Source organism: Stigmatopora argus, chromosome 3 (assembly GCF_051989625.1).
Source record: "Stigmatopora argus isolate UIUO_Sarg chromosome 3, RoL_Sarg_1.0, whole genome shotgun sequence".
Lineage (NCBI taxonomy): Eukaryota > Metazoa > Chordata > Actinopteri > Syngnathiformes > Syngnathidae > Stigmatopora > Stigmatopora argus.
Window position 1 is genome coordinate 18318676 of NC_135389.1, and position 22399 is coordinate 18341074.

General features: G+C 42.1%; 3 protein-coding genes across 6 annotated transcripts in view; all 3 read left to right on the forward strand.

Moving 5' to 3' along the window:
* The first annotated feature begins 586 nt into the window (after window positions 1-586).
* Window positions 587-2239, forward strand: LOC144071528 (glycine cleavage system H protein, mitochondrial-like). The gene is made up of 5 exons (XM_077596725.1): window positions 587-783; window positions 942-1024; window positions 1096-1159; window positions 1277-1408; window positions 1557-2239. The coding sequence occupies exons 1-5, from the start codon at window positions 630-632 to the stop codon at window positions 1652-1654; spliced, it is 531 nt and encodes a 176-aa protein (XP_077452851.1). The 5' UTR covers window positions 587-629; the 3' UTR covers window positions 1655-2239.
* Window positions 2240-2436: 197 nt separating this feature from the next.
* Window positions 2437-9212, forward strand: uri1 (URI1 prefoldin like chaperone). Its single transcript, XM_077597042.1, has 11 exons — window positions 2437-2827; window positions 3680-3714; window positions 4629-4707; window positions 4858-4993; window positions 6182-6273; window positions 6345-6405; window positions 6477-6675; window positions 6744-6954; window positions 7437-7588; window positions 7648-7888; window positions 8722-9212. Exons 1-11 carry the CDS (start codon window positions 2750-2752, stop codon window positions 8908-8910), a joined length of 1473 nt encoding a protein of 490 aa, XP_077453168.1. The 5' UTR covers window positions 2437-2749; the 3' UTR covers window positions 8911-9212.
* A 1758-nt stretch (window positions 9213-10970) lies between these two features.
* Window positions 10971-22399, forward strand: part of LOC144071788 (zinc finger protein 536-like) — a 32906-nt gene continuing 21477 nt past the window's right edge. For 2 of the 4 annotated variants that reach the window (XM_077597191.1, XM_077597195.1), the window contains exon 1: window positions 11968-12275. The gene's annotated coding sequence lies outside the window, so the exon portion shown is untranslated. Of the gene's footprint in view, window positions 11113-11967; window positions 12276-12442; window positions 12656-22399 lie in introns of those variants that run through there. The other 2 variants (XM_077597193.1, XM_077597194.1) reach the window with 2 other exon arrangements.

Sequence of the window (22399 nt, forward strand, 5' to 3'; positions counted from 1 at the left end):
TGGATTTATTTTTTGTGATGGGGGAAGCATTTTGTGTAAAAGAGGGGGTGTCTGATTGCGGACAATTTTTATTGGCCCGAGAAAAATTAATAAAATATCATCGGATATGGCTGATACTAGAGGCTTAAATTCAGTTTACATTCTATTGTAGTACTTCTCAATTTTAACATTAGGAGCTTGTCACCTCCATTAAAGTAGCAGTCCGAAGTTAAAATGTAGGAAACGGTGTAGAATTTCAATATTTCATCTCATCTCATCTTCCCCCTAATCCGAAGTCGGGTCGGTTTTACCTTTATAAAAAAATAAATGCAATTAACTTGGCACTGTTAGATGAACTTGATGTCTTTTAATGTGTACATCATTTCATAGTAAAATCGAATAGGCTATTACATCATCACAGAGTGAAATTTCAATCTAAAGTATTCCAAAATTGTATTAATGTTAAAACCAAAAATCCCCTAAGTGCCTAAATACATGAAAGAAAAATCTAGGACTTTGTTTTTGTTACATTGTAGTTTCTTCACGGGCTTTTTGCCTCTGCAATATTTGTCCGGACCGGCAGGCGGCACCAATAAACACCTGAGCATTGCGCCCAACACACCCGCTGTTAGGTCAGACGAAGAAGAAAGATGTCCTCTTGCACACTTCTCCGCCGCTGCGTTTCTTCCAACTTTTCTCCAGTTTTGCATTTACTAATACGCTCCGCACCACATTTATCTCATCACCCATGCCCCAAATCTTTCTTCCAAAGAAGCCTTTCGTCGTCGAGCCGGTTTTCAGCAGGTATTTCCTCTCCAAGCGTAGACACCATACATGTCGTTTGCGTGTTAGCTAATGTTAGTTAGCCTCCAGCTAAAGTATAAAGGGCATGCGCGCTAACTCCATTTACGCACGTTGTTTGTATTTTTCGTGCGACATTTCTGTTTATCTGCATTTTTCAGCACTTAAATTCACAGACAAGCACGAATGGATTCGGGTAGAAGATGATGGCATCGGGACTGTTGGGATCAGCAACTTTGCTCAGGTATATGTTAGTCCGAATATTGATTCTCAACACGCCCAAATGTGCTCAAAATGTAAAATATTGCCTTGCAGGAGGCTCTGGGGGATGTTGTTTACTGTGGACTTCCAGAAGTAGGAACGCAGCTGGCCCAACAAGGTAAGATCTGGATATATTCGATCAAAAGTGTTGCCTACAACTTGAAATTTCGCAAAAAAAACACCGTGTTTCACCTTGCAACTTGTACAATGTCATTGCAAACTGGTTTCGTCCCAGATGAGTTTGGAGCTTTGGAGAGCGTCAAAGCGGCCAGTGAGCTTTTCTCCCCCTTGACTGGGGAGGTGGTGGAGGTTAACGCACTGCTGGCTGACAAGCCAGGCCTGGTTAATAAGTCCTGCTATAAAGATGGTGAGCAAAAAGATGAATTGATGTCCAAAACATTTTTTACAAATCACCTGTTGAGAAAATGTCAGCTTAGCTGTTGCATTAGAAGTATTTCCCCCCAAAATGGTTTCTTTTGCAATCTAACAACTTTGATCACTGGTGTTCAACACAGGTTGGTTAATGAAGATGACCATCGGCAAGCCTTCGGAACTGGACTCGCTGATGGACGAGGCGGCGTACGAGCGGTACATTCGATCCATAGAGGACTGAAACCTGTTCTGCTTTCCTGCTTATGTAAATGCGGATAGAGCCACACTGCTCTGTTAAGAATAATTGCTGCTAATGGCTCAGTTACTTTAAGGGAACCGCCACTCAAATGACAAAGGCTGATGCTTGAGTTAGTCAATTTGTATCTTGATATTTCAGGAAAATGTGTCCTGGGCAAATAAATAAAAATAAAATATTGAAGTATAAATAAAATCGCACTTTGAATTTGTATTTACACTGTGAGCATCAATGATTGACATTTTTCAAATGTTTATTTCCCAAATCGTTGCTTTTTTTGGACCTCTGCAGAAGAGACCGCTAGATCGAAACAATGACTTTTAAAAAAAATTATACTCTAAATTCCGTTCCATGACAGGAAAAGGAAATGTTTCTTCAAAATTAGTCACCGCACCAACCTAAATCTAACATTGTGAAACGTGAGTTGAAATTAAAATGGGATTTGTTCTCTCTGGGGAAAAATACATGTTGCTAGATTAAATTTTTGTTTTTTTGTAAACATGAGAATCTGAGAAATTGCAACCTGGTAGTTTCTGTTGGATATATGAATAAAATTAATATGAAACTGTTTGTATTTTACTTTTCATTGCATGAAACGTAATACACGGACAGCTTGTTTCTGCCTTCGATTTTATTTGAAAATGTAAAAAAAAAAAAAAACGCCTATTTATTATTGCACCAGATTGAGTGAGATAATCGTGTTTTTAGAGCGTTCTCGTTTTATTTTGAAAGGGGCCACGACTATAACCGGATGTTTTGGTATAACTACCATCACATTCACTGTATTTCCGTAGTTTGTGGCGCAGACGTCGAGGAGGAAATATTTTTGCCTGGGCATCTTCTTCAAACATTTGCATTTTGGAGAGGGAATGATGCGAGGATCCTGAAATGCGAGTGTGAGATGTTATTGCTTCCGAAAGTGTGGATAATTACCGCTGACACGTTGATGACTTCTACTATAGTGGGTCCGAGGAGAAGCTCCTGCTGCATTCATAAACACTTGTTTAGGACTCACAACAACCCCTGAGCTTTGTTTGTAGCTCATTAAAAGTACCCCTCAGATTTTGCTGTACCCTTGGGATGATAAAGGCCGAGACGAGTCCGATCAGTATGGAGGATCCAAGCAGAGTTTTCAGGCTCCGAGAGGAGCATGAAAAGGTAAATAGTAACGATCAGGAGGACAAAAAAGCACGATCGCTGGGGGGGATCGAGTGAAACACCAGCTGCTCGCCACGCGGTGGACCACCGAGGTGTTTTTGGACCAGCAATTGGTCAAATTTAGATCGACTGTGCAATAATGGAATGCCTTGGTAAACCAGTGTATCACGTTTAACTTGTACACAACACATGACGTTTCGTTTTCCAGAACGTTCCTTCTTTGGACAAGAATTCAAAACTCTCAAGTCGCGTTTTGATCTATGAAAATAAATTTGAGTGGGTTTACTATGTAAAAAGATCGAAGCCGCTAGTTTAGTCTTGATTGTTTATTGTGGCTAAGCGAAGGTGAACCAGTGAGCTAGCCAGCTAAGATAGCTAACGTTAGCATGTCACTTCTGCATGCGACCCGTCACAAAAGCACACGTTTTAGAGGAAGATCTGCAGGAAGAGAATATTGCATAATACAAACTTTCATTTTAAGCTTCGGTACTATTATGGACTTCCCTATTCTGTGCATGTCAAAAATATGTGATTCATTTGCTTCCCCCCCCTTTTAACTGATTAAAAAACTGTACCAAAGTAAGTGCATTTTAATGCATATTCCAACATTTTTTTATGAGCTGACAACCAACTGCAATTCTTTAAGTGCCATTGACTGATGCAAGTTAAAATGTAAATGCACTTTAGCCTTAAGTTGATTTCTTTTATAGCACTTTAACATTTATTGATTGCTTGTTGTTCAACAAGAATGAGCATAGGATGGGGCAATTTTCCTGAAACACATTGCAACTTCCGAATTATGGTTTCCTTATGATCATACGATGTGACTTTTTTTTGCCCGAATAATAATAGGTGGTGAAAGACTGCGAACATCGGATTCAGCATTGGTAAGCATCCCCTCTATAAGGGTAGTAATCCTACCAGGTACACTAATACTATGTTAACTCACATCATTACAGTGATAAAATCACTTTACCTGCAGCTCAGTTATGAAAGATTGTATAACAATAATTACCAAGTATGCAGCTCATGGAATTCACAGGTCATTGTTTAGTGGTATGAGATTTTATTTGATGTGAACAAAAGACAGGATGTGAATGTTCGTCAAACAGGTTGAATCACAATTGTGTAAAAGGATTGGAAATACATGAATGAGTCGTTATTTTTTTATTCGGATTAGACATTTTGGTAGCATTAGTGGCCAAATTCTGCAAAATTTGCGAATTGAACTTGACAAACATTACCAGGCAAACATTTGTGCTCAAGGGGCACATTCGACAGACAAGAGAAAAAAAACATTCTAGTTGATTATTCATTCAACCTCTCTGCCGCTGATCCTCACGTGGGTTACAGGGGTGCTACAGCCCATTACAGTTTACTATAAGTAGTTTTCAGGATACACTGTTAATTGTTTGCTAGCCTATCGCAGTGCACCTAATTGACATATTATACATCAATGTAAGAAACATAACAGGACTTCTAAAATTGGTGTGAACTGGTGCTCTGTAAATATATATATATATATATATATATATATATATATATATATATATATATATATATATATATATATATATATATATATATATATATTTTTTTTTTTTTTTTTCTTGTCTCTGATGAGAGTAGTTATTGAAAAATCTTGTTTGTCCTTTGCAAATTCAAATCAATAACAGTGACCTCTTGTGGACATAGGAGTAACTGGGCATGAGTCCTTTTTATATTCTACATAAACGTTCACTTTCCTAATAATAATGATCTTATTTGCACAAGTTCTCAATTTCTGTCTATGAATGTTTAGGCAAAAGGTCTCTGGTGATTACGAAGCCCTGAAAGAACGTCTTGAAACGCTGCCGGAAAAGCTGTCTTATGACATCATGGTAGGAATTGTAGATATGTATGTAGTATGATGTTCTCAGCATCCATTTTTTTTTTGGATGGAGTGAAAAGATTTTGATGTTAAAATAAATGTTTGGTTTTATTTTGTGGCTAAACTTGTGCTCGGATGCCATCTTTGTTCCTGCCAACAGGTGCCGTTCGGTCCCATGGCTTTCATGCCCGGGAAGCTGGTGCATTGCAACGAGGTCACCGTGCTGCTGGGCGACAACTGGTTTGCCAAGTGCTCCACCAAGCAGGCTGAGAAAATCGTCGACCACAGGCTAAAGTGTAAGTCCCTTTTATAAAAAATAAAATCATTACCCCCCTGTGTGAAACTGACACGCGTTCAGGTTGGGTTCGTAACCAGCAGAGGGCGTTGTTACATCAGTCTTAGCGGAATGGCAACTTCTTTAATGGGGTATTGTTTGTTGCAGCTACCAACAAACCCAAGTGTAAAGAATTGATTATGACACGGGTGTCCAAACCGGTCTTCAAGGGCCGCAGTGGGTGCAGGTTTTCATTCCAACCGATGAAGAGGATACATTTTCACCAATCTGGTGTCTTAAAAGTCTAATCAGTTGATTGCCATCAGATAATGCTGGTTTCAGACCTCATTACTTAAGTTGTCTGTGCTTGATCAGTTGGAACAAAAATCCTGGATTATGATTTGTTCATTATCAGCGATAGATCCCTTCCAAAATTATATAATTTTGACACAGTAGCTTCTCCTTTAATTCATATTGAGCTCATCTACGGTATACCAAGTATGATATTTTCTGTATTTCTGTTTCCTACAACCAGTGAAGTAAAATATCAAATGTCTTTTCTGTCTTCTTGTTCATTCCGAATAGGTGACTAGAATCGGGTGCACGTGACAGTCTTTGATGAGACTATTATAAGGTGGCGTGTTTAGTGAGGCAAGAATGAGGCCCCCCCTCCCCCTGTTTACCCCCAAATGTCGTGGCACCGCCCTGCCCGCTATTACAGTGTTAAGTGCTGTAATGCAAACATGGCGAGTTGAAATGTGTCAGACATGTCAGGCCGTCTCTCTTTTGACCTTTTCTCACTTCCACTTGATGCACACACTGAAGGGGCTCCGCATCGCCATGGAAACAAGGGCTCTCGGCTTGCATTTTGTAAAAGGGCTTAATTGTTGTGAAGATTTAATGATCCGGAGTGCTACTGAGGCCAGAGGATATTTTGTGCCGTTTAGTGTCATCGTTTCTCCGCTCTGCTTAAACGGAGGATTTGTGGCCTTTCGATCATTCACTTCAAAGCTGAGCCGAATTTTCCTAACTCGGAAAAAAAGGGCCGTTTAAAAATGTACTCATTGGCCGTCGTAACAACAGACGTGTTGTTAGTTGTGCAGTGACAATGACAATAAAGGCATTCAATTCATAAGTCGACGATCAAAAGTATGCGGTAGACATGTTTCCAGAATTCTCATGTAAATGTCTGACAACCTTTTTGTTACAGATGTGAAGAATGAACTTTGCGGGCTGTCCAAGACGATGACAAACTTTGAATCCAGAGTAAAATTGGTGAAGGACTTGGAAAATATTGTAAACGTGCGTTGCTTCACATTCAAAATATCAAATGATAGTGGTACAGGCATTTACAGACTCTGCTTACGTTTTAGGAAAAAGGAGACTACGTCGACATCAAAGAGGTGATGGGAAACAATGAAACCCTCACAAAAGGTATCTTCTTCAACATAAATCATTCGTGGTCATCCCTAGCAGTTTTCAGATCAAATGAAATGTATTTTCAGGAAAGCGTCGCGTGGCTCACAGGCCAAATTCAAAGCCCAAACTGGAAACTGTGTTGGATTTGGAGGAGGAGGAAGAAATCGGCGGCAAAGGAGATGCCAGACCAAACGGAAGCACTGGGGGCGCAATGACCCAGGAGGAGTTATGGGCTCGACTGGATGAACTGGAGAAACTGGAGGAGCTCCAAAACGAGCGCGACAGGTGCATCTCCTAGCGTCTTTGACGGCGCCTTCCCTTTCCATGGTTTATTTCTCTTGTCGTCCCTTCAGTTTGCCCCAAAAGTCGGACGTCGGCAGCGAAGACCCGTCCTCCTCCTCTTCCTCAGAGGAGCAGAACGAAAGCGACTCCCCTCCTCTGGAGGGCGGGCTCGCCGTAAAGCCCCGAGATATCGCCACCCAGGGCGGAGACACCAAAGAAGACGACGAGGAGCACTGCGATCTGCCCACCATATATTTTTCCCACACGGTCGAACCCAAGAAGGTCAGCACGATAAAAAAACCCTTTGTTTTGGAAATTCCTAACCAGGCTCAATGGGAGCCCACTGTATTTTTCCGACGAGAAGTCTCACTAGCCAAATAATACACAATGAAGAGGAAAGAATACCTCATCTATCGTGGTGAATAGGTTCCGAGATCTGAATAACTGGATGTAGGGAGTGTTTTCATAGTCTCTAATAAATTTTATTTGGACTTGTAAAAGCTTCTCTGTAATATTATTTAACTCTCAAAGGTAGACGCTGCCTTCTAATGGCCAGTGAAATACTCTGCCAAATCTGATTAGAAACCCATTTTGTGTTTGTATTATAGTTCTTACACTATAATACTTATATTAGTTGCAATTGAGTATTATTCGCAGGCTCAGCCAAACTATGAAAAAAGTGTGACTTATAGTCCGGAAAATACGGTCTTATTTGCAGGTCCAAACCAAATGAAAAGGTGCAGCTAATTTATTTTTTGCTTTAGGTGAGAATCAACACAAATAAAAACACCACTTTAAAGTTCAGCGAACGGAAAGAACAGAAGGAACACTCCAAGCGGAAAAAGCGAAACGGTCACCACAACGGGCACGCTCATCACGAAGTTCCCAAAATCCTCTCGCCCGTTGACATCTACAGGTGGGAGTGAGGCAGTGCATTGTTTTGGACGCTTTTGATGGATTCCTACGCTTCCTCAGGTTGTTTGTGGACGTTAAAGACGGGGAACGCATCCCCAAGAAGTCTATCTTGAAGTCGCGCAGCCGGGAGAACAGCGTGTGCAGCGACACAAGCGAGAGCAGCACGGCCGACGTGGACGAGCGGCGGCTGGTTGCCCGCGCTCTCAGCTACGACGAAAGCGCGCCCAGTGACAACAGTGACAGCCTGACGGAGGAGGACGGCACCAGGGGGACATCCTCGCATCCCGCCAGACTTTTTGAGGTAACCCTACTTCATTCAAACAGCAAATACTTCTTAGAAGTACAATTTTTTTTTATTATTAATTAACGCCTCACGAGGAAAATGAAGTTGTTTAATGATTAAAGGTTACATTTTAAATGCAATTAGTTAAAAATATGTACATTTGTACAGTCTTATTTTACTTTTTGATAATTATGAAGTGAATAGTTTTTTTGTTTAAAAGAATTGAGACAATATATGAAATAAAAACATCAAATATATGTAAATAAAAATGAGAAGCTCTTCTGTGAAGATTAAAATTTTAGTTTTTTTAAAGAGAATAAAGTGTATTATCCTCTTTGTTTAAAGAAATCTTCATTTTAAAATATGTTTTTTCAATAGAAAAAGTTTCAAACAAGATTTTGACTATTTTTATTTACTACACTGATTTTATTGTTCATTATTTCGCTAATATAATGTTTACTGCTTGTTGGCTCTTCTTTTGTCTGTAAAGCCCCTTGGCAAATATTAAAAAATAAATAAAAAAAACAACATGTGACTATGAAGTAGTGGAAAAATGTAAATTTCCAATATCTACTTCATTCATTCTTTTTAAGAATATTTTAATGCTTGTCTGTAAACCCCCTTAGGATCTTTTTGATAATTTAGGGTTTTAAAAAGATTTCCTAAAATATTTGGGTCAAGTTTTTTCCCCCCATCCAAATAATTTTCAATTGATTCGATACCAGATTAATTGTCAACGAATGCGGCAGCCCTATTTTGAACGAATAGTTATATTTCTTCTAAGCATTCAGAAAACGACCCCGTTTCACCGTCACTCCGTTAAACCTCGCTCTGCCATCTTCGTCTTTCAGGCCTTCTCAGGTACGGTGGTGGAAAAAGACCCCATGCCCTCCGCCCTTCCGATGCTCAGCATCGGTCCCCCGGCGCTGCCGACTATCATGGAGTGGAAGCAGGAGGACGCGGCGCCAGACGCAGACCTTCCTCAGGCCCCCGTGAAGCGGCTTTCCAAGTTTAAAGCTGCCAGGATGCAACACAAATAACACGGTTGGATTTTTTTTTCTGGCCAGAAACACGTTCATCTCTCAAAACACAACCCGGTCGGTCTCTATCCATACAAAGGTTAACCCACTTCCCAGAGGTGGCTTCTCTCCCTGTCGCTTGCTCTTTGGTTCCCTTAATTGTTTTGGAAGCTTTGCCTGCTTAATATCAATCATGTTCCAGCTTGAGGTCACCTTTCTCCCACTTCATGATTTTCTGTATGTAATGTGGTGACGCCCTTTAAGTGGAAAAGAACAATAAAAGATTTTGTTTACAAGTCCAAAAATAAGGTTTGACCCGAAAATTGCCTGTGTCGCATGTAATGTGTTGTCTAAACAGATTCATTAACTTTGAAATATTGATTTTTTTATTAATTGGATTGGATTGGATAACTATTCATCCCGTATTTGGGAAATTTCGTTGTCAAAGCAGCAAGAGGGTGAAGATGCAGAAATAGGAAAGGCATTTTAGACATAAATAGATAGGTAATAAGTAAGTTAATAAATAAGTACATGAATAAATAAATAAATAAATAAGCGTGTTGCTGAAATATATATATATATATATATATATATATATATATATATATATATATATACATATATACATATATACATATATACATATATACATATATACATATATACATATATACATATATACATACGTACACATTCACACACATACGTGTACATACACGTAGATGTACATGCATGCATACGGTAGGTCTTAACACTCAGCCATTTTTTTGTTAAAGAGTTTGACAGCTGATGGGAGGAAGGATCTGCAGAAGCGCTCCTTCCTGCAATGAGGGTGCCGCAGTCTATTGCTAAAAGAGCTTCGCAGGGCCTCCACAGACTCATGCAGAGGATGGGAGGTGCTGTCCATGATGGACATCATCCTGGTCAGCATCCTCCCCTCGCATCCGCACCCATCTTCCAATTTAAAACGACATCTCAGGAAAACAGAAGTCTGAAAATCCCCTTGAATTGGAGGCTCATATGACTGGAAAAGTCAAGACTCATGAGCTCTTGTTATTGTCGTTATTTCTGAGATTAAGTTTCGCAAGTCCCAATGGATGTAATCCATCCACGTTGTTGTTTAATACTTCAAGGTTCAACCTGGCCTAGCTCGGCCTATTTGTGTTAAAATCTTTCTTCCGACATCTTTAGATGATTCCGAGTCTCTCCAACTTGACCCGTGGACGTCGGTCGCTTTGTTTCGGGACACGGGTTTGAACTTTTTTTTTTTCTCACGCCGGCGGCGAGCAAACTTCACTTTGACCCAAGCTGCTTTGATTAAATCCGTAGCTTGTGAGCTCGCGAGGCTATATCATTGGCCTTTTTAGTAGAACGCCAGGAGTGCGGGTCTCCGATAAGAAGCTTTTCAAGCGATCCTGAGGTGACACGGCCCTTATTTTTCCCTCGTCGGGATTATTTCACCAATATGAAAATCCAGGTAGCATGAGACAGATTAGGCAACGCTTAACATGTTAGCATTGCGCTTGCGAGACACAGATCAACGGTCTTAATGTAGGTTAATCTTCCGAGGTGTGTGCCGGAACAGAGCGGAACTACTTTTCAAAGAAAAATGAGCACATAAACTGGGATGAAACGCATAAAATCTACATCTCGGGGATTAGGAGGGGATTTGAAATGTTGTGTGATTATGGATTCCAACAAGTATTGTTATCCAGACAGGTGCGGAGAGGGGGCGGGGCAAACCTAAAAATGTCAAAGACGTCCAAGAACGGGCAGGAGGATTCGTTCGTTTGAGTTTGCGATACCAAATCTTGGTTATCTCGGAATTTGCGGCGATGAGTTTGAATCAAACGGGACAGACGTCTATTAGTGATAAACCAATTGGTGGGAGAGTGAGGCTTGGCCAGAGGAGGAACTTTTTTTCTTTAAACTCATTGGCTGTCTTTGCCCAATCAATTTGAAGTGAAAGGTTGCTAGCGAATGAACTGCCACCCTTTCTCGCCAACTAGATTGGATGTTTACTCGTGATGAAGCCATTTAAATTCACAGGAAAAGGATAATTGGACATGTATCCTTAGCTTGAGAAGGGTAGCCATCTTGGCTAGCGCACCAGCAGTTGGAAACTTACTGATGTTGTTTGAGCGCCGTATCGGTACCAATACTAGTAGTTGCTGCAACCACTGCCCAGCACAGCCATTTTGGGGTCACCAAACACTATTGAAGGTGAGTAGACCTCTTTTTATTGTCACTTTGACGGGTCTGATTAAAATATTTGAAATCAAAAGTGGTTAGCACATTGGCCTAACAGTCCATGCATCCCAGACATGAATGCAATACATTTATTGTGATTTTTGTTTTTTGTTTTGTTTGTTGGTCTGCAGACACCATCAAATATTCCAAGTTAAAAAGTATTTTAATTTGTTTTAGTGTTTCAGTGGTTTTGGGCTTGAAATAAATATATTCAGTATTTTTTGAAGGTGATTTTATGGATTTTTAAAAATATGATCTGGGAAGCCACTAATATTTTAGGAGTTTTTAAAAGGCAAAAGTTATTGATTTTTAGGCACAATAAAAGCATTAAAAAGACGTTACATTTCATAATAAACAAGTCTCTTATCTTGTCATGTTCCATTAAAAAAAGGATAAAAACATATAAACATTTTTTATCCCTACAGACTTTAACAGAGTTTAAGATCTAATAAACATTTTCTAGACACCTACTTTACATCCCTAAATGTTAAAATAAAGAAAAAAAGATCAACAAAGCACAAATTAAAATCCAACTCAAAGTAACACAGAAAAGTTGAAACAAACGAACAGAAAATCCCACTGCATACGACATTCTCTCTTTTATTCCCCAAACATTTCCTGAAAGTCATCCAAATTTTGAACGCTCAAAAAAAAGCCCCTATTTATCGCGACGGAGCACTCTGAAAATGGCCCTGTGTTTGCCGCAAATATTTTTTTGTTGTTGCGGGCGTCCAATTGGCACTCCTCCAACGTGACGCGCATAATAGCCCATTATGTATTCAAAGAGACGTCGGCATGTGAGCGAGGACGATGATGAGACGCGAGGCGCACATTTTTGACGCTCGCCGCGGCGCACGTCTCTCCCACTCGCACGCTCGCGTCCGGATGAGGAGGACGCACGCGCGCACGCGCACCAACCGACGGACGACCACATTTCACTTCTTTCACGCCGACGGGAATACGAGACGTAGCCGTCATCGCGTCAACATTTGATCGTTTTTATTGATCATTTATTTTGAAAAGGGGCGGCGGGGGGGCGATCTTTCCTTCATTCTCGCTCACACTTCCGCCTCTTTCTCTCCACATCCTTCCTTCCCCTCCTCACCCAGACGTCCATCCTCGCCTGTCCAAGTCGGGTAAGTTACTAAACGTCATTATTCAGGAAAAAAAAAACACGTCTCGCATGTGTTGCTTCCTAAAATAAGGACATTTTGTGCTATTTAAAGTTGAGTAAGTTGAGATAAGAGCGTTCACGCAGTTTGATGGTAGTTTTTTTGGGGGGTGGACTTGCTTATTTTGGAAGGTGAGACTACTTGAAGTGGTTCCTTGTCACCTGCCTTGGGTGGGCTGGACCCCCCCTCAGCTCCTGGTGCCCCTTCCGCCTGTTTCCAAATGCTCTCCTTTTGAAGCGAAGATGCCCCATCTGTCACATACGAGCAAAGGGAGAGTCGGCTCTGCTCCTCTCAATTACGGAATTCTCCTCATGCCAGCTCCGGTGGGACGGGATGAGGAGCAGGTGGGTGGAAGTCGCTGCCATCAATCAACATGAAATATTCAGCCCCGAATATGCGCATCATTTACTCTGGCGTGCCGTCGCCCTTGTTAAAAATGTCACCCCAAAATTCGCCTTTATTGCCCGTCGAGCTCTTCGTCCAAGTTTCCCGCCACTTGTGACTTGAACGGATGAAATCCCACTTTTTTTTGCCACCTGCCCTATCAGATTTAAGCGTCTGTTAAACTCTTCAGGAAACTTTGCATCTCCCGAACCCCCCTTTTTTTGCCTGGTGAAATACGCCCGAGTATTTGATCTATGAGGCAATACTGTGAAAAGCATCGCCCCGTGATATGAGAACACAACAGTGAATAATTAATAACCTTGCTCCCAATTCCAGGAAAACAATAGCATATTGTCGCTGCGCTAATTTAACCAGAAGGGAGGGCAGGGGTGCTAAAGCACTTTGTCGAAACGTGGAATGTGTTGTTATTAGCATGAGTTTTTTCACTCCCGTCAACCACTGCGTTCTTCTTTTTTTTCACACGCTAAAGTGTTGTGTGCTGCCAGTTGTTTGCATCGGAGACCAATCAGCAGCCTATCTCACACCTGCCGGCGTCCTGTCGGATTTGGCGCCTTTCTCGGGTTATCGGTTTTTCCTACTTGGTCGGTTTTTGCTAGTAGTCTAATTGCGCTTTTTTAAGCGAGTCAATGGTTTTGATTTTTGTTAGATTTGAAGTCAGGCTTATTTACCAGGAGACGCGGGAAATCGATGTGGCTTTTTGAGAAGCCGCTCAGTTTGTCACGCAGCTTCTCTATTTATTGGGGGACAAACGAGGGGAGGGGTGAGGAAGCGACATAGAATGGAAGACAATTTAACAGTGTGTATTGCCTCATCTGCCGATACCATTCATATCACCATTCCCACAATTTGATCCCGATGAATTCCGATATTACACTTTAAGACGATAATTGCCATTTTGGCATGTCACTTTGAAAAAAAACACTAAAAATGGAGAGTATATTTATATCCATTTATTTCTGAGCACTAAAGTAAACATGTTTTTGTTTTATGTTTGGCCTTCATTGGTTTATTTTCTCAGTTTTTAGTGGAGACCGGCTTTAGTGCAAGTATAGTTATTTTTTTTAAAGTACAGATCCATACATTAGCTTTAGCCTTCCAGGTATACCAACCATCACAGCGTCCAAAAACAAAATTAACTTAGTGTGGTAGAACATGGGGCATCTTCGTTTTTAGCAAATTGGCAGGACATTGGATGAAATTAAGAAAGCGAACAATGATTATTTTCTGGTTCAAATACGACCTGAAATATTCTTGGCAAAAGGAGGGAAAAATCCAAATTGGCAATTTCAGCCGAGTGGCAAAATCTGACGGAATGAGAAAGCGAACTATGACGTTTCCTGGTTCGAATGCGCCCTGAAATCTACGAAAGGAGCAAAAATCGCACGGCGCAGAACGACAAAGTGTCCATTTCCGACGAGTATCGAAATCCGCCAGAACACGCGGCACTCGGCGAGGTGGAAGTGCAGTTCCTGTTCGGCAGGCCCCCTCTCCTGGCTGTCAGCTCCCATTAAGGCGGGAGGTGTCATATCTGTAACACAGCTGAGTGCAGATGGCAGAGCGGAGGCGACGGCTCGCCGATTTAAACAATGATTAATGAACAGAGATGGAAAACAAATTACACGGGACCATTGGAGGCAGGGAATTGTTTTTATGAAAATGTTAATTGTTTCTGCCAGGCTGATACCCGGCGTGGGGGGAGGGGCGAACGCAGGGGCTCCTCGCGGGGCCCCTCCGAGCCCCCCTCGGGTTTCCTTTTATCGGCACGCCCCGGATCGGAGCCCGCTAATGCGCCGTAACTTTGGAGGTTTGGCTTTTTACGACAAATTCCGTGAAGAATTGTCGCCAATTAGCCCTACCTCTAATAATAAGTGCTTGTAAGTGATGGGAGAAGCCGCTTGTGTTCTAGTTGTAATTATTGCAGGCGGGTGCAGCTGCACTACTTAGGGAGATGATGATAATTATTTTTCTTCCTTTTTTTTATTTTTTATTTCCACCGCGGCTTGATTTTTTTAAGAGCATCATACACTCATCAGAGTAATCAGGAGAGAGTGATTAGTGAGAATCCACGAGGCTAACAGCTGCCACATTAAACACTCGCTTGTGTTGCCAACACACAGGACACGGGCCGACAAGGCACTTCACCTTCAACGCGTTTGTTGGAAAGTCAAGGCCGCAAACACAATTAGGAGAAAGAAACACCCCCATGCCCAAAAAAAACCACAAAAAAAGAAAGAAAAGTTGTTGCATATGAAGGTCGAACGAGGAAAACGTTGGTGCGATATGGAGATCGTCCCAGTGAGGTGACCTCGAAAGTTTCGTGTTGACCCGAAGAAGCGATTTTAACGAACTGGCATCGATGGTGATAAGCGTCCCATCCGTTTTAATGAGGAGGAGTGAGTGGACAAAAAGGAATTGGACTCGATCCCATTGGATTCAAAATTTAAATGTTGCAAGTATACAAAGAGATGCAATATGAAAATAGGTTCGTTTGGGGATGCCAGTCAAAATGAATTGGACATCTAATGCCGTCAATGATATTTAATTTTTGTGATGACCCAAAGAAGAGCTTAAATAGCACTTGCCGGCCAATCAAATTTGATTGTGAGAGTTAAATGACTGAAAAAAAAATTGGGCTGGATATGATGATTTTTAGAAGTACCATCAAAATTCCAAATATACAATGATATAGCCAAGAATTAAAAAAATATAAATATAGTTTGCAATATTGGATGTAAACACAATCAGAAGGTGAACGTTCTGCTGCGGGAAGCTAACGTTAAGATAGCATCCTGTGATTGGGCCCAATTCCCAATTCTTCAAAAATTTGGAAAAAATGCTAAAGTTGTCAATGATACTCAACTTTTGGATTCCAGTTGATGAAACGTTTCGTCAAAAGACGTTTGGTCGACCAGACGTTTGGTCGACCGGACGTTTGGTCGAACGGACGTTTGGTCGCTGGGTTCGCTTGCTGTCAAATTATGACAGAGAGTTTAATGTTGATATTTTGATATTAGATATTTAGATATTAAACTCTCTCTCTCATGATAATGATAATAAATAATTTTGAGAGCTGGTTTCAATAGTAACAACCCGGCGACCAAACGTCCGTTCTACCAAACGTCCGTTCTACCAAACGTCCGTTCTACCAAACGTGCGGTCGACCAAACGTCCGGTCGACCAAACGTCCGGTCGACCAAACGTCCGGGGACCAAACGTCTTTCGACTAAACGTAAGAGTACCAGTCAAAACAGATTGGACATCTATCCCCGTCGATATCCGCGAACAAGTCCGTCCCAACCCACGACATTGAACGTTTTCCGAAATAACAGAACCAAGCACTTTTCGAGTCGACATTCCGAACCCTGTCATGGTCATCCCCCAAAAATCAGGTTGCGAACCTCCTAGGCCAGATGTTCCCCGATCCGTCCCCCGATCCCGGCGGGTTGATGAGCTCAATCAGCGAAATGATGAAAAGATGATTTTTGTCCCTGTAATTACAGTGTGTAAACTACTTAGCTGGAATTGCAAAGGAAGTCATTTTCTAATTACGTGGGTACCCCGTCGTCTAATGGTGGATGTTTTGTTGTTTTTGACACAGAGGAGGGGCGGGTCCGAGAGAAAAGAATATGCGCGGGTGTGTTGCTGCGGGGAAAAAAAAGGGCCATCGTGAAAAAAAACAAAATGGCTGCCAAATGAGGGTTCATTGAATTATCAGGGCAGTTAATGTGCCTTGGATTGTACTCTTTGTTTGTCATTTTTTTTCTTCCCGTAGATGCCATAGCTTAATGAGATACTGTAAGTGGCATTACCCGACTCCTGCTGCGGTTTTGTGATGACTCCTTTAATGTCTTTTGTTTTAGCGCCTGCGAGTGCTTTGGCGAGCCCAAGTCGTGGCGTCTACGCTTTCCCGGTTTTCGCCATCTTTTCAACGGCGGCGGGAGTTTGCGTTTTTTTTCCAGCCGCGGGACAGGAAGTAGCACAAAGCGTGTCAATGTGTTGTCAGCGACCCAGAAGGAGCCATTCTTTGAGATCCGTGTGAGTTCTGTTGGAGTTGGCTGCCGTCCTGCGGGGCCCGACCATCTGACGGCGGATTGGCCGGGGCGGCCCCGCGCGAGGCGTCCCCTGCGCGGGCCGTCTTAACGCCAAACGCTTTGTTTGTGTCCAGGAAGAACAGGTGGCCCAGCGCAAACATCGGCAACTGTTTACACACTAGCGATTTAAAAAAAAACAATCTCTAAACGAGGGGTGTCGGACTCAGTTTGGTTCGCGGGCCACGTTCATGCCAATTAGATCTCGTGTGGGCCGGACTAGTTTATTTTTGGCCCAGAAAGTAAACTTGCTTGGCGCTAATGAGAGTGCTACACGTCCAATTCAATTGAATTGACAGTGAAAGATGAGCATTCATAGCCAGTTTAAGTGAATTGGACCTCTATTGTTGTCAATGGAAGGCAGTGAGTTAATTTTGCGGCACTTGTCATTTGAGGGTACTCTCAGGTCACTTCCTGTAAATTTTGGAGCATTTCCTATTGATTTTGGGGGAATTTACGAGTGTGTTGGTCGCTTTCTGCTGTTTTTTGGCCATTTCCCGGTGACTACCTGTTGGTTTTACGGTATTTTGAGGTACCTTGTTAACTCATTGGCTGCTATTGATGGCGAAACAACAAATATGACTGCGGATAAGAACGTGTGTGATTTTGTGCGGGCGCTATTGTAAGGGTCTCACGAAGTTGGAGTATGACCACATTGTAGCAAGGTTAGGACCTGTTTGATGGGAAAGACTTGTTAGTTTAAACTTTAAATGAATGCTTGATGGGCAAAAGTTGAAGTTCAAGCAATATTGGGAAGATTTGCTCTGTCTCGGTTCTCAGGTTTTTTTTCTTTCTTTTCTAAAAAGGTTTGTACTTATTGAACTGAAGGCATAAGGCGTCCAATCCATTTGGACTGGGAGAGGAGGATAGCGAATAGCTATGTGGACGCCAGATGTATTTTTTAATGTCATTGTAAATTATTTAAACAAATGGCTTACAGGTGCTGGCAATAGTAAATGATGGCTTTTTAATGCTCCGTTTAAAATTCAGAATTTGCCCACCTACCGAAAATGGTGTCGTTTTTTGCAACAATTGCAACTTGGAAATAAATATGTCTGTTTTTGCGCAAAATATGGCTCCATTATTTTTGTCAACCATTCCAAAAACATCATTGACTTCGTTTTGACGAGGGGAGGAATGAAACAACCACAACAAAAGCCACTTATCAATTTACCAGTTGACATTCATCTCAGAGAGACGTCATTTTTGTCCAACGTGAAAACGACTCCTTCTAAAAACCACATTTATCCGCCACGACTAGCACAACTACCGTCGGCGAACCCAACAACGTGAGCAAATGTACCCCGACGCGTCTGACGGTCCAACTTCCCGCCTGGCGTACTCAATCAGCATTTGATCGGAAGCCTCCAGCTGCATCTCCGCTGATTTCCACTCATTTCTCCGCCACGTTTGATGCGAAAATCATGCCTTCTCAGTCTGTGTGTGCATTCCTTTATGAGTTCTTTAGCGATTACTCACAAGGCGCTAGTTTGTCAGTGCTGTGTGCGCTCTTTCTTTGCTCCTGCGGTAATGAATGGCGCCGGTTAGACTATTCTATCTCCGTCACGCATTTGGGGGGGCCTACAGAGAAGCTCCTATGGGCTTCCATTAATCTACTTGTCAGGAAGTGTATGGGTGCTATCTTTTGTCTGAGTCGGGGTGGGCAGCTGTGTTACCTACCGCTGGCCCCCCGCAACCCTGACAGGACACTCCGCAGGCTGTTGTCCTGTTGCTTCTGGCTCAAACTTTACAATTTTTGTCCTACCTGTCCAACAAATAGTGACATATGCGCTTGCAAAATGGTAAATAACCTTACTGCAATTCATATTGACAGCTATACGTCGTATTTGGTACTCGGACGTTTCGTCGACCGGACGTTTGGTAGAACGGACGTTTGGTAGAACGGACGTTTGGTAGAATGGACGTTTGTAGAACGGACGTTTGGTAGAACGGAGGATTGGTCGCCGGGTTGTTACTGTTGAAACCAGCTCTCAAAATTATAATAATATAATGAGAGAGAGAGTGAGTTTAATATCTAAATATCTAATATCAAAATATCAACAGTAAACTCTCTGTCATAATTTGACAACGAGCGAACCCAGCGACCAAACGTCCGTTCTACCAAACGTCGGTTCTAGCAAACGTCCGTTCGACCAAACGTCCGGTCGACCAAACGTCCGGTCGACGGGGACCAAACGTACAGGGACCAAACGTCTTTCGACCAAACGTCCGGTCTCGGTCGTGTTTGTGGTTTCATTCAGAGGGCCTATTTCCTTGCCATAATTAAAAATTAATGAATTGACAGCTTTTATGATCATCAAAAGACCATTTATTGGGAGTAAAATTTGTCCAAATCCTCTTTTTTTGGCTTAGAAATAGCAAATATTTTCCTGTATTTTGAATCATTAAAACAGTTTTTTTAAATATATTTTTAAAAAAATACTAACAATCAAATCCAATCTATTGAATTTAGTAAAGTATCCCTTGAGGTGGCGTCACGTTTGTCACACGTTGGCTAAAATATTTCAATTATTCGAAGATTAATATTGACATTTATACTGGCCTTGTGTGTGATTACACATTTTATATGACTACAAGTAGAGCTACACAATTTTTTTTGTAATGCCTCTAATGTTTCCCAATATTTAATAAGTTAATACATTTTGTATTGGGTAATCATGTTTCAGTTCCATTATCACGAATAGACGTCCAATCCATTTGAAGTGGGAGGGCTGACAATTAATGTTCAAATGGATTGGACGTGTACTAGTTATAAATGTGTTTAAATACCCATCAGTTCATATTTTAAAGACATTTTTCATCTTAAAAAATCGAAATGTCTTCACTTAGAAAACAAACAAAACAAAAAGTTGGAATCCGTCAATCGCTGCCAACCCTCCCCTTCCCAAATGACTGGGACGTCCTACGATTGACCTCCAAAAATAATTTCCTTTCATGCAAAAGCCGATTGGCAGATTTTTGTCTGCGAGTCACAAAAGCACTTGACTGACTCGAGCAGGATTTTCCATGGCTTCTTATTTGTCTCGAAAATAATTGCTTTTATTCATAAAGCTTTAATTTCTACGCATCATTTACATTCCGCAGTTTACAGAAGCTGTTTGTGGTGCGTGTTGTGTTCTGCTCCAGCGACCAAGCAAATTATTAATGCCTTGCATCTGCTGTTAAAAAAGAAATATGCACTTCTGATCCATAAATTTTATTTGCGCGCTTGAGCGCTGTCACCTCGCTATGGATTTACAATACTGTCCATCTCGGCTGGCTGACAAAATACGGCGGCGACAAAGTTAAAAGATTACAATCTCCACTTGCTCCTTGATTAAACGGCTTACAAATTCCTGGGAAAAGAAATGCGGCAATTTTGGACGGCGCCGCTCCCGCGGCTTGTTTAAATCTCTCTTCCATTTTCTTCTTCTTTATTGCCTGCGTGTAATCGCACCTGCTCCTCGTTGAGGCCAGATGATTCGTAGCCTTCCCCGAACGAGCTCCAAAATCAGCCTAATGCACTCTGACGGACGGGAAACACCTGAACGGGTGCAATTTAATGCGTAGTGTTTAAAGCCAGGGCCGGTTCTTGCCACGGGCATTGTGGGTGATCGCCCAGGGCGCCATCTATTTGGGGGCGCACAAAAATGTCAGTTTGTGGCATAGACCAGGGGGGTCAAACCCCACATAAATGCCAACTAGATCTCACATGGACGAGTTTATTTTTGACCCAAATGTTAACTTACTTGCCGCCATTGACGATTCTAGACGTCCAATGCATTTTGACTGGGAGGGGCGAATGAACATTGTCAGTCAAAATGGATTGGTTGTATGGAGCCATCAATGGCACTGAAAGATGATTATTGGACATCTATCATTGTCAATGAGTTCATTTTGCGTCAGTTCTCATTCTTTTCGCTTCCATTTTAGGGTCACGTCTGGTAAATTTCGTGTGCGGTCGATTGGTTGCCGGTCTTTTGGTCGCAGTCTTTTGGTCGCCCTGACCGCGACAACGGGCGACCAAAAGACCAGCGACAAAACAAGGTAAAAAAAACACGGTCTACGCATCAATAAAAGCCAACAATGGCCATGAGTAGTTTCACTGAGCCGACGTGTGAGTGTATGTACATGCGTTGTCCCTTTAAGAAGCTACGTCAGTCAGGGTCTTAACAAGTTCTCCAACAAAAAACAATAAAATTCCGGGAAATTTGGAGCTTTACTTTAGCCTAATAATTAATAGGGCATTAAGTATGACTAAATAATAATTTGCAGTTTGTATTGAGGGAATTTGAGCAACGATTTAAATGGTAATTATCACTTACCGTCCGGGCGACTAAAAGACCGGCGACCAAAAGATCGGCGACCAAAAGACCGGCGACCAATCGACCGTGTACCGGTAAATTTGGGCGTTTCTTTGTGTACTCTGCTTTCCTACCACAGGGTAGGCTAGCTGGTTAAACAAATTGTCTTTATGTATGATGAGTGTGATGGATGATGTCTTATTGTGCCCTGCAATTGGTTGTTAATTGACCAATTCTCCTTAATATTGCATGCAATATAAAATGTTATAAGATTATTGACCATTTTGGAAGGATTTATGTCACTATTTCTAAGCTTACCTCCAGCCTCGGGTTGCCAGGTATGAAAGAATTTACCCAAAGGAAATAGCTGGTGTGTATGCAAGTCATGCGTGTCCGTTCACCCGCCCCTCCCAGTCAAAAATGGATTGGACGTCTATCTCCGTCACGGCAGCCCGCACCTCCACCGACAAAAAAATCCCAGCCAGACCTCGAAATCAAATCCATATTATTGATCTGGGCACATACTTCAAATTACTATCACAGTACGCGCCTTCCATTGCCATTAATAGAAGCCACCGCAATCATAGTTCAAATGACCGTAATCCGCACACGCACGCACGCACACGCGCACACGCATACGGCGTGCTTGGATATAATACAAGGTTAAGTAATATGAAGCACATTCCCTTTGGTCCCCGTCAGATATGATTAGACGAACTCGGCACGGTGGCATTGATCGCTGATCAATAGCCCAGCGCGGCCAGGCCGCCGCTCCTTTAACCACACGGTTTTGCGTACATCATTTTCATGAGCGGTCGCAGGCCCGGATGATGTAAGCCTGTGTTCATTCAACGCGGACAGTGAAGGCTTTGTTGGCCGCCCTCCGCCGCTCGCTTATGTGACCCCTGCCATTGTCGCGCCATGTGAATTTCCGCCTTTGTTTTGCTGCTATGCTCCAAGCAAATAAGGGAGGGGGGTGCTAGCTGGTGGGGGGAAGCCTTCCATTTGAATACTTGCATTTTTTGCATCATTAAGTTGTTTATTTTTCTCTCCTGTGCTTGAACGCATTTACTTTAATCTTTTTTTTCCAAGTCCTATTTGAGAAAATGTAAAAGAAAGAGGCTAAGTAGGAGAGGTCAGACTTTGATGTGGGAGATTTCCATCTTAGACTTTGGTGTTTGTTGAGTAAGGTTTTGGCGCTTGGAGTTAATCAGCAGTTTCTCCATTTTTATTTTTTTTGGAGGGGGGCGCGCAGGTAGTCCTTGCTGGGTTAAGTCTAACCTACTTTGCT